Source organism: Mirounga leonina, unplaced genomic scaffold, assembly GCF_011800145.1.
Source record: "Mirounga leonina isolate KUSES-001 unplaced genomic scaffold, KU_Mleo_1.0 Mir_127, whole genome shotgun sequence".
Lineage (NCBI taxonomy): Eukaryota > Metazoa > Chordata > Mammalia > Carnivora > Phocidae > Mirounga > Mirounga leonina.
Genome location: NW_023270316.1, coordinates 65,823,429 through 65,835,587, shown reverse-complemented (window position 1 = coordinate 65,835,587; position 12,159 = coordinate 65,823,429). Strand labels below are relative to the sequence as shown.

The window sequence follows — 12,159 nt, the reverse complement described above, 5'->3', positions numbered from 1 at the left end:
GGTTGAGTGTTTGGCTTTCACTGGAGAAGCACTGGCAGCAGAGTAAAGGAGGCTTGGTTGCATGGGGTAGCCTGTTGTCGGGAGAAAGGACATGTGAGTGTGTTGATGGATCTGAGGGTGTGAGCTGACATGGAGCTAATTTAAATTCTTCCCAAGAGGATCATCTGAGGTCAACAGGGAGAGCTTTGGAAAACAAGGACTAACAGAGAAACACCCAAAACTGGAAGAAACTGAACTGACCACATCAAAGAAGAGTGGAATGTTCCCAGTGAGAGTCCCTGAAGAACATCCATAAGAGAAGTTGGCTTAATATAACATCTGCAGGCCCAGACAGCCTGAAGCCATCTTACAACAGTGCTGTCATGTAGAGACTCCCCACCTCCCCTTTCTAATCCCCCCCTTTCTCTCCACTCTTCTCTATTCCAACCCTGAAAGGATCAAAAACAACAGGGAGGAGGTAAGTGAAAAAGGAGAACCTTACCTTTTTCCTTCAGAGAAGGGACTCACTACATTGGGCCCTCGGTGGGTACGGAAAAAGAATTCCAATTTTGAATGACTATTGCCTGGGGCTAGATATTTTTATTTCTGGATTGAGATGGTGATTTGTAGCTAGAAGAGTCCATAATACTTTTTACTACCTTAGGAGGGAAGAGAAAAGTCTTGAGATTTGTGCCTAAGTGTCCATACAGTGGCAAAAGAAGAACTTCTACCACTACATAACTTTAAAAGGCTAGTGGAAGACAATTTTTAAATGAAAAAAAGATTCCCCATAATTCTCCTGTTTTCAATGTACTGATTACCCAAGGGTATAAAAAGTGAGTCAGGATGAAGACATGGAGGCCTCAAGGAAAGTAATTTTGCTTTTTTTTTTTTTTTTTTTTTTAGTAATTTTGCCTTTTAAAGCTGTTTGGCAGAGAAAGGGCACTATGGTTTGATTAGATGATAGAGATGACTGAAGGCCCTTTGAGGAGAGGAGAAATTTAGTCATGACTGCAGGTTGAGAAGAAAGAGACAGCGAAGATAGGGTAAAATAACAAATTCCCAAGAAGAATAGGAAAGGAACCCTGATAGACGAGGTCACAAAGAAGAGAGAAGCCAAAATCAAGAACATTGCATTTGCCTTTAGAAAGAACAAGAGGCTCTTCTTCCTATGAAACATGAGAGAAGGAGGGAGGAATATACAGAGATATTTTGGTTTAGGAGGAAAGGCAAATAAAACAGTTCATAGTGAATGACTTTGATCAACCTGGTGGTCTACAACACCAGCTCATCTTCTGCAAATGAAGGCAATGGGCTGTATTTCTTACCCCACAGGGCAGAATCAGGACCTCTGTGTACAAGCTAGAGAGAGATTAATAGGGGCCCAAAATAAGAAAGAACTTATAAAAAAAATCAGCACCGGTGGACAGTGGGATTGGCCTTCTTACATAGTTGTAAGCTGCAAGACAGAGGGTTCTAGCTGGGGATGGACGAGCAGCTGTCGCAATGCTGTGTGGGAGATTTCTGCACTGGGCAGGGCAGTGGGCTGATGGCCTCCAAGACTCCTACTGTGTGGCACTCATTACCAATGTTATATGTGTAGGGTATTTCCACCGTCAACAGTTCAGGTGTCATTGTGACTGAATACAAAAAAAAAAAAAAGAAGCCCGTGCGGAACAGAATAGAAAGTGTAAAGGGAAGACTGCGTGTGTTATACAATGTCTTGATTTCCTAAGTAGAAAATCATCTATTTGTAGCAAAGGAACTAGCTTGTACTGGAGTTACAGCTTGTCTCCAAAGGATAATACTCTATAGGTCTCCGTAGCTTGGCAACTATGAAATTTGAAAATATCACTATGTTCTGGGGAACTTTATATTTATGCATAAGCTGAAGTGTAGCTATGGTGGAGAAAGTCTCAGAACCCCTCTGGCTTTACCACTGCTAAGAGGCGAATGGGAACTTGCTGACAAGAGCAAAGCACGTTACCAATGTGCTCTCTGGAACTCAAAACAAACAAAAACCTTAAAGCCCTCTACTTTAAGCATCGCGCTGTATTCTATAAATCAATGCAGTCAAGATTATACCAGATTTTCTGCGCGACAATGAAATGTCACAGAAACTTGGCAATTATTCAACAAGACAGCTATCGGGTTTTTATTTTTTTTAAATAAGAACTATACATTCCTAGAATTAACATTTATTGGAACAATAAAATATTCCAGCATGAAGTACTACACACCTCAAAGAAATCTGCCCACAGATTCAATTTAAACTGGTCTTTAATCTGATTAAAATTTAAATCTATAAAGAGAAGTCAGTCTGTTGTGACCCCGTTAGTCATTCCCACAATATTTTTCCAAAGGAATAAAATACACTACAGCAATAAGCACCAAGTAATATTTAGAGTCAAAGTTCAGTACCAGAGATCCTTTGACATCTTTAGACATACGCAATATTAAAAGTCACACGATGGGTCCTATTTCATGTAAGTGTTAAGGCTGACAGTTAGTTGTGACTACCATACTCCCTGGCACATGTTAAGTTAGCTTAGCCTATTGAATAAATGAATGGATACATGAAAGAACAAATGAATTTTGTTAGCGGTAGCTCAAAACCCACTGTGTGAGGAGGCCTGGTCTCCCAGCATCACCAGCCCCAGGACAGGGCGGCAGGCCATCAAAAATCCCTTTGCCCCAAATCCATGTGGACATACAGCTGGGACCCCTGAATGTGGTCCATTTGAAAAGTCTGACTGGTTCTAAATGTGGTCGATTTAATCTTCCAGAGATTCCCTCCAGAGAAGAGTGGGTATTTTCAAAGGTCCCTTAATTCCCGCTTACCTCTACCACAGGAATAAAAGTTGAGGGTGGGAAGAAAGCCATAGATAATTGCTTTTTGGTTCTAAAGAGCACCCAAACCAAATCTTGGTGACATCTGCCTCCAATTAAGCCCTGCAAATGAATCTATGTGGCTGAGTCCAGTTGCAGTTCCACTAGGAGGGATATTTCAGCTGAGATGTCATTCACTGACATCATTCACTAAGTAATAAGGAACACAGTTTTGAATGTGCTTTGACATTTATTGTCTCATTTGAGGTCCATTACAACCCAGGAAAAAAAAAAGATGTTTCACAGAATAGGAAGCAGGCCTGGAGATACAAAGACCACACAGCAAGTAGGACACAGAGCTTGGACTACACCGGCCTTCTAATCCTAACCCCATACTGTTTCTACTATTCTAGGTTCTAACCCCATTTTCTTACTACCCAGAGTTGGGAAAAACACTCAGGGATCATTGCTTGGTAAATGGTGCCTAATGCAACTTCGTTTTCATCTCATTCAGGACATGGGTCCCTGGAACGTGGTCATGATGGAGTATTTCTAGAAATGTTTACCAAATGGATTCTGGGAACCCAACACCAGGGGGTCCGTAAGAGAAGCCAAGGAAATGTTCCTACTAGAATTACATACCCAGAAAAAACACTGCACTCCAGACAGGCGTGTCTAGTGCAGGGAGAAGCTGGATTGGCATTCCCCAGAAACAGGACCTTATGCACACACATGGACACACACACACACGGTATCCCGAAAGTCTTAGGGCACTTTTAAACTTTCATGACTTCGAAAGTATGAATGCTACCAACTTACAAAAATCATGTGAAAGCCCAATTATTTAAGTTTTGTCTATTCTTCTACACTATACTTCCTAGGCTTCTACAGTAATTTTGTGAATTTTGAAGAACATTTTTCATTTTAACTTTCTGCTTCAGTCAACATTTGCCATGTTCAGTCAGAGAGGCTGAAAGGTTTTATCACACATGACATGCTTACTATCCAGACAGCAAATGAGCCACATCTCACAAGAAGCCTTCAGTCAACTAAAATGTTCACATGTTCTACTGTTAAAACTACATTACTCCTGACTAAGCTGGTAAAACTGGATTTCTTAAAAACAAAAACCTAAAGCACTACTTTTTGTTAATACCAATTCAATTTTATCCTCGTGGATATAATCCATTCTGCTAAAATCCTTGTGGATCCTTGTTTTCCTACCAGATAATTTCATCCACACACCAACTGCGTTCTCAAGCCAGTTCTAGCCACACTAAACTATACAGAATCCAAGGAAGAACCCTATTGGCATGACTCCCAGCACACAAACACTCCCTCCCTTCAGGGATCTCATGGGCCAATTCTAATAGCGATCTCCTCCAACACAGTGCCATCAATCTATAAATCGGTGCCCCTTGGACAGGACAGTTCTATCAAGTAAAAACACAACCACCTATGTCCTTCAGACATTATATTTTTATCTTATTCAGAAGTATTTCAAGAGAGGTTCTGTCAAATGCACTGCTGACCAAGGCATTGCTCATACCATCTCAGGGTACTCTTCCGACCCATCCGGTGAGTGACCCGACCCTACGAAAGGCCAGCAGAGGGGACAGTCTTCTCACAGCAGTCTTGTCTATTCATTCTACTGATCAGTACAAAGCTATCACTGCTCAAATTGAAAGACGGGTCAAAACAAACAAATAAAAATGGGTTTACTTGTAACTCAAGTTCAAATAAAATCCAGACAACCTCAAACATCTTTTTGTGTGTTGAACTGTGTCCCACAAAAGATATATTGAACTCCTAACCCTGGTACCTGTGAATGTGACCTCATTTGGAAATAGGGTCTTTGCGGATGTAACCACGTTAAAATGGAGTCATACTGGGTTAGGGTGGACCTTAATCCAATAACTGGTGTCCTTTTAAGAACAGGGAAATTTGGACACATAGAGAAGTAGTCCCCGTGAGGTTGGAGGCAGAGACTAGAGTAATGGCGCGGTACTAGCCAAGGGATTCCAAGGACTGCCAACCCCCAGGAACTAGGATTATAGCTGAGAAGGATTCTTACCCAGAGCCTTCAGAGGGAGCCCAGATTTTCCCTATACCTTGAGTTTGGACTTTTGGCCTCCAGAACTATTAGAGAATCAATTTCTGTTGTTGGAAGCCACCCAATTCATGGTGCTTTCTTACAGCAGCCTTAGGAAATTCATACAACACCTATGCAAAAATGTGTAAGTTTGAAGTAATGCCTATTACATCAGAATCAAGAGCACTCAGGAATTGGTAAAAAGAGAGAGTGAGAGATATACTTAGATTCCTGAGCATGTGGCGGGCCCAGCAGGGGTGAGGTACATGGGTGAATAAACTGGCCAAGCAAGTTTGGGGGTGTTGGCTTGAGGCTGGGGGGCAGACAGAAGGTGATATCCTGTGGCAGGCTCATCACCAAGGGGTTAACTGTCCCCCTGACCCCCCAACCAGGTGCGAGGTGGGCATTTCTCAACAAAATCCTGTCACTTTTTAATGGCAACAAAAATCACAAATTCGTCAGTTTATCATCAATATATAAGCAAAACTATGTTAAGCTTCCTGTCTCCAAGTTGGCATTTTCCTTGCCTATGCTTCATCCTCTAAATGAGACAGCAGCCCATGCAGGGGAAGGAGCTGTTGGCCTGTCTGTCTCTATATATAGTGCTGTATCCACCATTTTTCGAAGGTGCTAAGACTCCACTGATTGATGACGATATTGCTAAAATGAGTTACATTTTAAGATGGAAAAAGGAAGGCTTTTTTTTTTTTTTTTTTTTTTTTTTTTGGTTTTTCTTCCCATGTGAAAATTTAGGGGAGGAAGAATGCTCCCTCACAGTTTCTAATATTGATCTAGCTCTAATGTAGCCCATGAAATATAAGTCAATAATGGCAGAATTCCTCATTGGAAAGACCCCGGGAGCTTTCCCAGCAGTAATTAGAGGGATGTATTATTGCTAATCCCAAGCATACCGGGAGCTGGGTTAATTTTAAAAGATAGAATAAAAGTGCTGTCTTGTGGCAAAAGGCCACTTCTTGATGCCATTAAATCAAGCACAGCCCTGCTAGAGTATTAATTCTGAAGATGTCTGAACCCCCCGCTGTTACTCCTTTTAGGAAGCTACTATGGAACAGGCCAAATGAAGTCTCAATGTGCAAATACCATTTAGCAAGTACAGATAAGCTGGGATAAATCATCTCAGAGCACTTAAAAAAAGATTCAAATTTTAATACATTAGCACTAGAACATGCTGTACAAGCAACAGGGAAATTGCAGTTGTCAATGTGTGAATTTAGTCTCAGAGTAAGTTCATCCAAGGAAGTAAAATCTCAATTTAGATTCTTTTTCTACCCCCTTCCCCCAATCCACGTGTTTCTCTCAGGATGGGGGAGGACACTGTTACTCAGCAAATGGATTTCACACCAAGAAACGGTTAGGATATATTCATCAGGGCTAAGAACGTGAAGTTCTCACTTTCCCACTGAAATAGTTTGAAGTGGTCTTTCCAAGTGCCAAACTATATGTGATGGGCAAGGTGTTCTGATGCACGTGTGTGCACCGTTATGCATATATGTAGACATCAATCTGTCTGTCTGTCTATCTGCCTGTATTTTTTTTAATGAGGAAAATTCTAAAGGGAAATCACAATGGATTTTCTGGTATTTTTTTCTGTTGTACTTTCTAGAAAGCCTGTCTGCCTGCTGTCGCCAGGGAATAGGACAGGCTGCTGTGTCTAGTGTGAGAGCAGAGTGTAGGGAAGGGAAAGCCCAGCCCAGAGGTCTCACGGGGGGGGGGGGGGGGGGGGCTAGGTTGGGGAGAGGCCCCAAGTCTACCTGGAGGCTGGATAGAGGCTTTGGCAGCCCCAGGTCAATAGTGCTGATTTGAAACTGAACTGTATTCCAGTTGGAATTTGACAGGTTGTTTTCTATCAAAGCAACAAATGAAACCTTCAGAATGCATCTGTTCTTTCAGACTATTCTATCAGAAGCAGCTATTTTCTTTAAATTGAAAGTCAAGGCAGCTTATTTTTCTCAAAACTGTGCTGTGGGTTCCCTCCTGACTCCTAACATTCTTTTGTTTGACACAACGGCAAGGCTGTCTCATCCTGCAGAAGGAAGGGGTGGGTTGGGAAGAGCCCTCCCTGAGGGCTCCCCGTGCCCGGTGTATTTACATAAATCTTTGCCCCCAAAGGGCATTATCAACCAGAGATAAAGATGGAATGTATTTAGAGAAAACTTATTTAGAGAGAAAGAGATACCTTCCAGTTAAGTTCTTTGAACCAAAATAACTTAAATCTCTTCAAATGACACTTCTATCAGATTACCTATCTATCTATCTAACATATTATATCATATATGTACTTTCATTGGGCATTTGAAATTTTCACAATCGGGGGCAACCTCTTATTCCTATCCCTCCCCACACACCCTAAGTCATTTTTAAATGATGAAATAATCATACTAGGTTTAAATGCATAGAGATGATATGCATCCATATGTATTAATGTAGGCCCTGTATGTGACCGTGCATCAGCAGTGGGAGAGTGGGACCCCGACATCACATCACTTACCCTAACCTGTCAGTGCTCAAGTATTTTCCATCCCCTTAGTCAAAAGCTCACTGATTTGTTTCTGCATGCATTTAAGCAGAAAATTCATTACCACTTCAAAGAGCATTTCCAACTATCTAGTGTCTGAATTGTCCATAAATATGTGATATTCCCCTAATTAAATTAGAAGTAATATGATTAAGGAGAGGTCTCTTCTGTCAGTGCAATAATCTTCCCTGGGATGCTGTTAAGATTCTGAAATGACTTATAGCATCAGAAAAAAAGTCTTTCTTGAAGTCACAACCTTTCATATTCACTTCGTGAGACATGTCTTTCCCTCTTAATCAACGGTCTTCTTCATCTATTACAAACAATCACATTTCAGTTTGAATTGAAGGACACTACCCTCCTTTGTGGTCCCTCACAGATGCTAATGACATACAAATTCTGTAGTAGTTAAAGGAAAAGGAATGCCAGGCCACTCTCCCTCCCAGTCAGGAACCAGAAGAGGCTCGTGAAAGCTCCCCCTAGAAACACACTCAATAATTTTATGATTACAAATCTCTCAACTACACGTGTTGGCAAAAAACAGAGAATTAAAAATGTAGAAATCTGCATCATGGTTTTCTATAGAACATCTATTTAGTTATTAAGTGGTTATAAATTAACCATTGGTAATTTACTCTTCTGAATGATTCAACCTTTCCAATTATCATTTCATCTGTTTTCTATATAAAAGAAAATCAAAGAAATTCGAGATATGGAAAAGACATGCTGGGTGAGGATCTGAAACTGATTTGGTAGCTTTGGGGTTGACATAATCTTGGCCTGGTGCGGCTCATTATGGAAAGCTGCCTCAAATTTTCCCTGGTTTTGAACTTTTTTTTTTTCCTTACCACTTTCATCTAGCAAGAAATCATCCTGGTAACGGAACTTCTCCGGTCCACATGCAATAAAAATGTCATCGTCACCAAAAAAGTCCTGAAGGCACATCACCTACAAGAGAAAAGCATGGCACTCAGCAAGGGGTCAGCAGAACAGCAATTACAACATTACATCCCTGCAAGCAGACATCTGCATAAAGCCACTTCCCACATCTAATGGAATCAACAGGACAGCGTCTCCAGAGGAATTTCAAAAGAAGGCTTCCAGCATCTGTTACTAGTAAGAAACATGTTACATTTCAGTTGTGCAGGAACACGGGATAAGGAAAATAGAACCAGTACCTGTCACATTTATTACTTGACGTATCAATAGGTAAGAGCCCTTGATTTTTGTAATAGAGTGGATGCAGCGACATGTGGGAAAGGAACACCCCTTTATTCATTTGAATGTAATATTCCTCAACAGCAATAAAGGCGTATGATTTTAGCAACAAATACAGTATACACGCGGTGATCACTGGTACTTGGGGTAACTACTGAAGAAAATTATCTGTATCATAATATAAATACAATGATCTCCTTTAGACCCATTCTACCTCTAGTTGAAACAAAAGTAGAAGTCCTCGTGAAAGGAATAATAGAATAAGTATTTCTGAGATTCAGATACAGAGACTGGGCAACTGTATGCTCACCACTCAAGTTATGCTAAACTTGAAAACTCCTGTGCTACCCAGCTTCTTGTAGTTATGCAAAAGTAAAGTTTTAAAACCGCCTTTTGGTACTTATTCAACTTATCCTCCAATAAGAACTTTAAGAGAGCTAAATGTCGTTTTTCAAGGACATGTGGTCAAAAGGAATACTTCCCAGCATACTGCTCTCTGTCGTTGGATATGTGGTGTAATATTTTGTTCACAACATGTATGATGCCAACAGAAGGCACTGGGGACACTGTTGATTTCTATTTTCAATTTCCTTTGCTTGGAACACATCATGAAGCAGCCAATTGAAGGCACCCATTCAGAGCTATATGAAATAGACTTTCTAATAGAATTTTCCCTTGGATATCTGAGGCCCACAGACAACCCCCCTGGAGTGTTAGATCCTTTTGGCCTGGGTTTACTATTAGATCCTCCCTCATTTGTTTGCAGTCATCTGCAGGGCGTCTCTGGGGTTCTGCTCTATGTCAACGCTTGGTAGCACTGTCCCGACACATCAAAGGTACTGTGAGACTTACAGTAGTAATTTGGGAGAACACAGCATTACTTAGAGGCCCCAAATACAATGATGTGTAGCCTTCAGATAGCTTTTCCAAATAAGCTCTCATTTCCAAATAATCGCTTGGCTGAAATTTTAAGAACGACATTTCTAGAATAGTTTGATAATAAACATTAAGTATAAGGGAGGTACATCCATGACATGTTTTGGAAAAGCTTGAAAATATAGGTGATTTAAGAGGGACGTTGTAATGATCAAGGAAAATGGACTAAAAGTCTTTACGAGTGGTGTCAGAAGCTTTGGTCTTCTGCTTGGGATAAAAACAGGCCCTTTGTGGGCACCTGGGTGGCTCAGTCGGTTAAGTGTCTGCCTTTGGCTCAGGTCATGATCCCAGGGTCCTGGGATCGAGCCCCACATCAGGCTCCTTGCTCAGTGGGGACCCTGCCTTTCCCTCTCCTGCTTCTCCTGCTTGTGCTCTCTTTCTCTCTCTCTTTCTCTGTCAAATAAATAAATAAAATCTTTAAAACAAAACAAAATAAAAAAACAGGCCCTTTGAATTCAGAACCCACTCCATTTCACTCCTCCCTTTCTGTCTGATCCCAACTGTGACCCTGTCCATCTTTATCTTCATGACAAGCACCCCACCCAGGCTTCATGATCAGCGGTTGATGTCATCCCAACAAACCCCATACAGGCCATTTTCATCTTACACATGCAAGTCTTTATTGAGCCTACTATATGCAAATTAGCATGGAGCATACACACACAAAAATGAATAAAACACGGTCTCTCCCTCAGGCAAAAATGTGAACAATTAGCCTTAAAAGGTAGTATTTCTTAGAGTGTGAATGGTTAATATGTTTTATGTAAAAAAATAAAAGGGGGGGTTCTGTAACCAAATAGATTTGGTAAATACTGAGTTCATCCAATATAAACAGGTTTCTTTATTTCCGGTCCTTGCAAAACCCTTCACATGCTCATGTACATCACAGCTCCAAAGAGGAGATAGGAAATACAGTATTTCCCAAACTTATTTGATTCTGGAACTCTCTTCTTCACACAGCATCATATGGACTAATGTGTGACGGGGCTCCCTTAGGTTCTGCACTGACAGCCAGAGGTGAAAAGAACTCCGGGAACACACAATGGAAAGTAACGACACGCACTCTCCTGGGCAGCCGTATTTCTCTAGCTGATAAACATTTATGATGGGCCCGCTCTGGGCTACACTGTGTGCCAAACATGAGGACAAGTCTCTAGTAGATGAAAAATATTATTTTCCAAAGGAAACTGTCCTTTCATTCCACACATTCCCAATATCTGTATTCTAGAACATCAGGTTGCCGACCAGATCGCATTCAACTACGTGTGCATGTTTTATGCTATTGCTAAGCAGGCAGATAACTATCACTAAAACTACAGCACATAATAAGCAGGTTGCCAGTTAACTAACTCCCTTCCATCATATACCCATGACCGTCCTCTAAGGCCGAGACTCAAAGAACAGAACAGCCAATGATCCAGCTTGGACAGTTTAGGTTTAATTCTGTTGGCAAGTGGGAAATGAGACATGATGAACTTTTGATGTTGTTTCCAACTCCAGGATTCCAAGAACATAAAAGGAATGCAGCGATTGTTAAAGAAAAATAACTGTCATCGCCCAACACAAAAAAACAGGGAAAAGTCATGTCAGTGCCAAGCAACATATATTCATTTACCTCCCAATCTTCAGTGACTAAAATCAAAGCATTTGTTGAACTATTAGAAACTGTAATGTCTTCTGTGCTCTCTGCTCTGGAATCATTTAGCCATTTCCCTGTTCACAACCTCCTACCACAGAAGGTATGTATGGTCAGGAGATCAAATTCAAAGTTATAAAACTGCTCCTTGTTAGAAGCCTTGATAAAACATTTGATAGAAAAGGAGGCTTAAACACAAGGTTACAATAAAGATGGATTTAGGATAACCTATGCACTTCAATTATCCATGCTTTCACTCTGTATCATTGATCTGGAGGTGGCTGTAATGTATTCCATCTAACAAAAAAGAGTAACAGAAGATGTATAACCTTCTTCTGTAGGCCAATATCCTGTGAGGATTTTCCTTTGGCATTACCGAACACTCTAATATCAATGGATTACCAATGTTTTGCATAAAGATCTGATTTTATATATCTATACAGTGTTACTCCTTTTTAAATTTGAGGTTCTCAAAATTCAGTGTGATCACCAGCTGAAAAAGAACAAATTCCATTTATGGATTAACATCTCTCAAACCTAGGCCTTTTCCTGTCCTCCTTCTCTTTACCCCCATTACCACATCAGTCCAGAGCTTATCCTCTTACCTGTGGACGTTGGCATTTCCCTCTGGTGAATTTTCTTACTCCTACCTCCTTTCTCTCCAATCCATCCTGTTTAATTCTGCTAATCTATTCTTTCTTTTAAACTTTCAAAATATCTCTCCATGACTCAGAAAAACATCAATGGCTTACCATCATCAAGTTAAAGTTCATCTTCTGAGTCTGGCATTCCATCTGGTTCCAGCCTACTTTTCAAGTCTACAGTAGTCATGCCATATACCTGATACTTAATAAGCATTTATCAGATGGATGGATGGATGGATGACTGGATGTTTGGATTGATGACTGGATGTTTGGATGGATGGATGGATGG

At 40.8% G+C, this 12,159-nt stretch overlaps 1 protein-coding gene across 2 annotated transcripts in view; it reads right to left on the bottom strand.

The window, feature by feature from the left end:
• The window catches only part of DCLK1 (doublecortin like kinase 1), a 345,007-nt gene that overhangs the window by 155,027 nt on the left and 177,821 nt on the right, over window positions 1–12,159 (bottom strand). For both annotated transcript variants that reach the window (XM_035003548.1, XM_035003549.1), the window contains exon 4: window positions 8,285–8,384. In XM_035003548.1, the coding sequence (XP_034859439.1) occupies window positions 8,285–8,384 (100 nt within the window). The remainder of the gene's footprint in view (window positions 1–8,284; window positions 8,385–12,159) is intronic.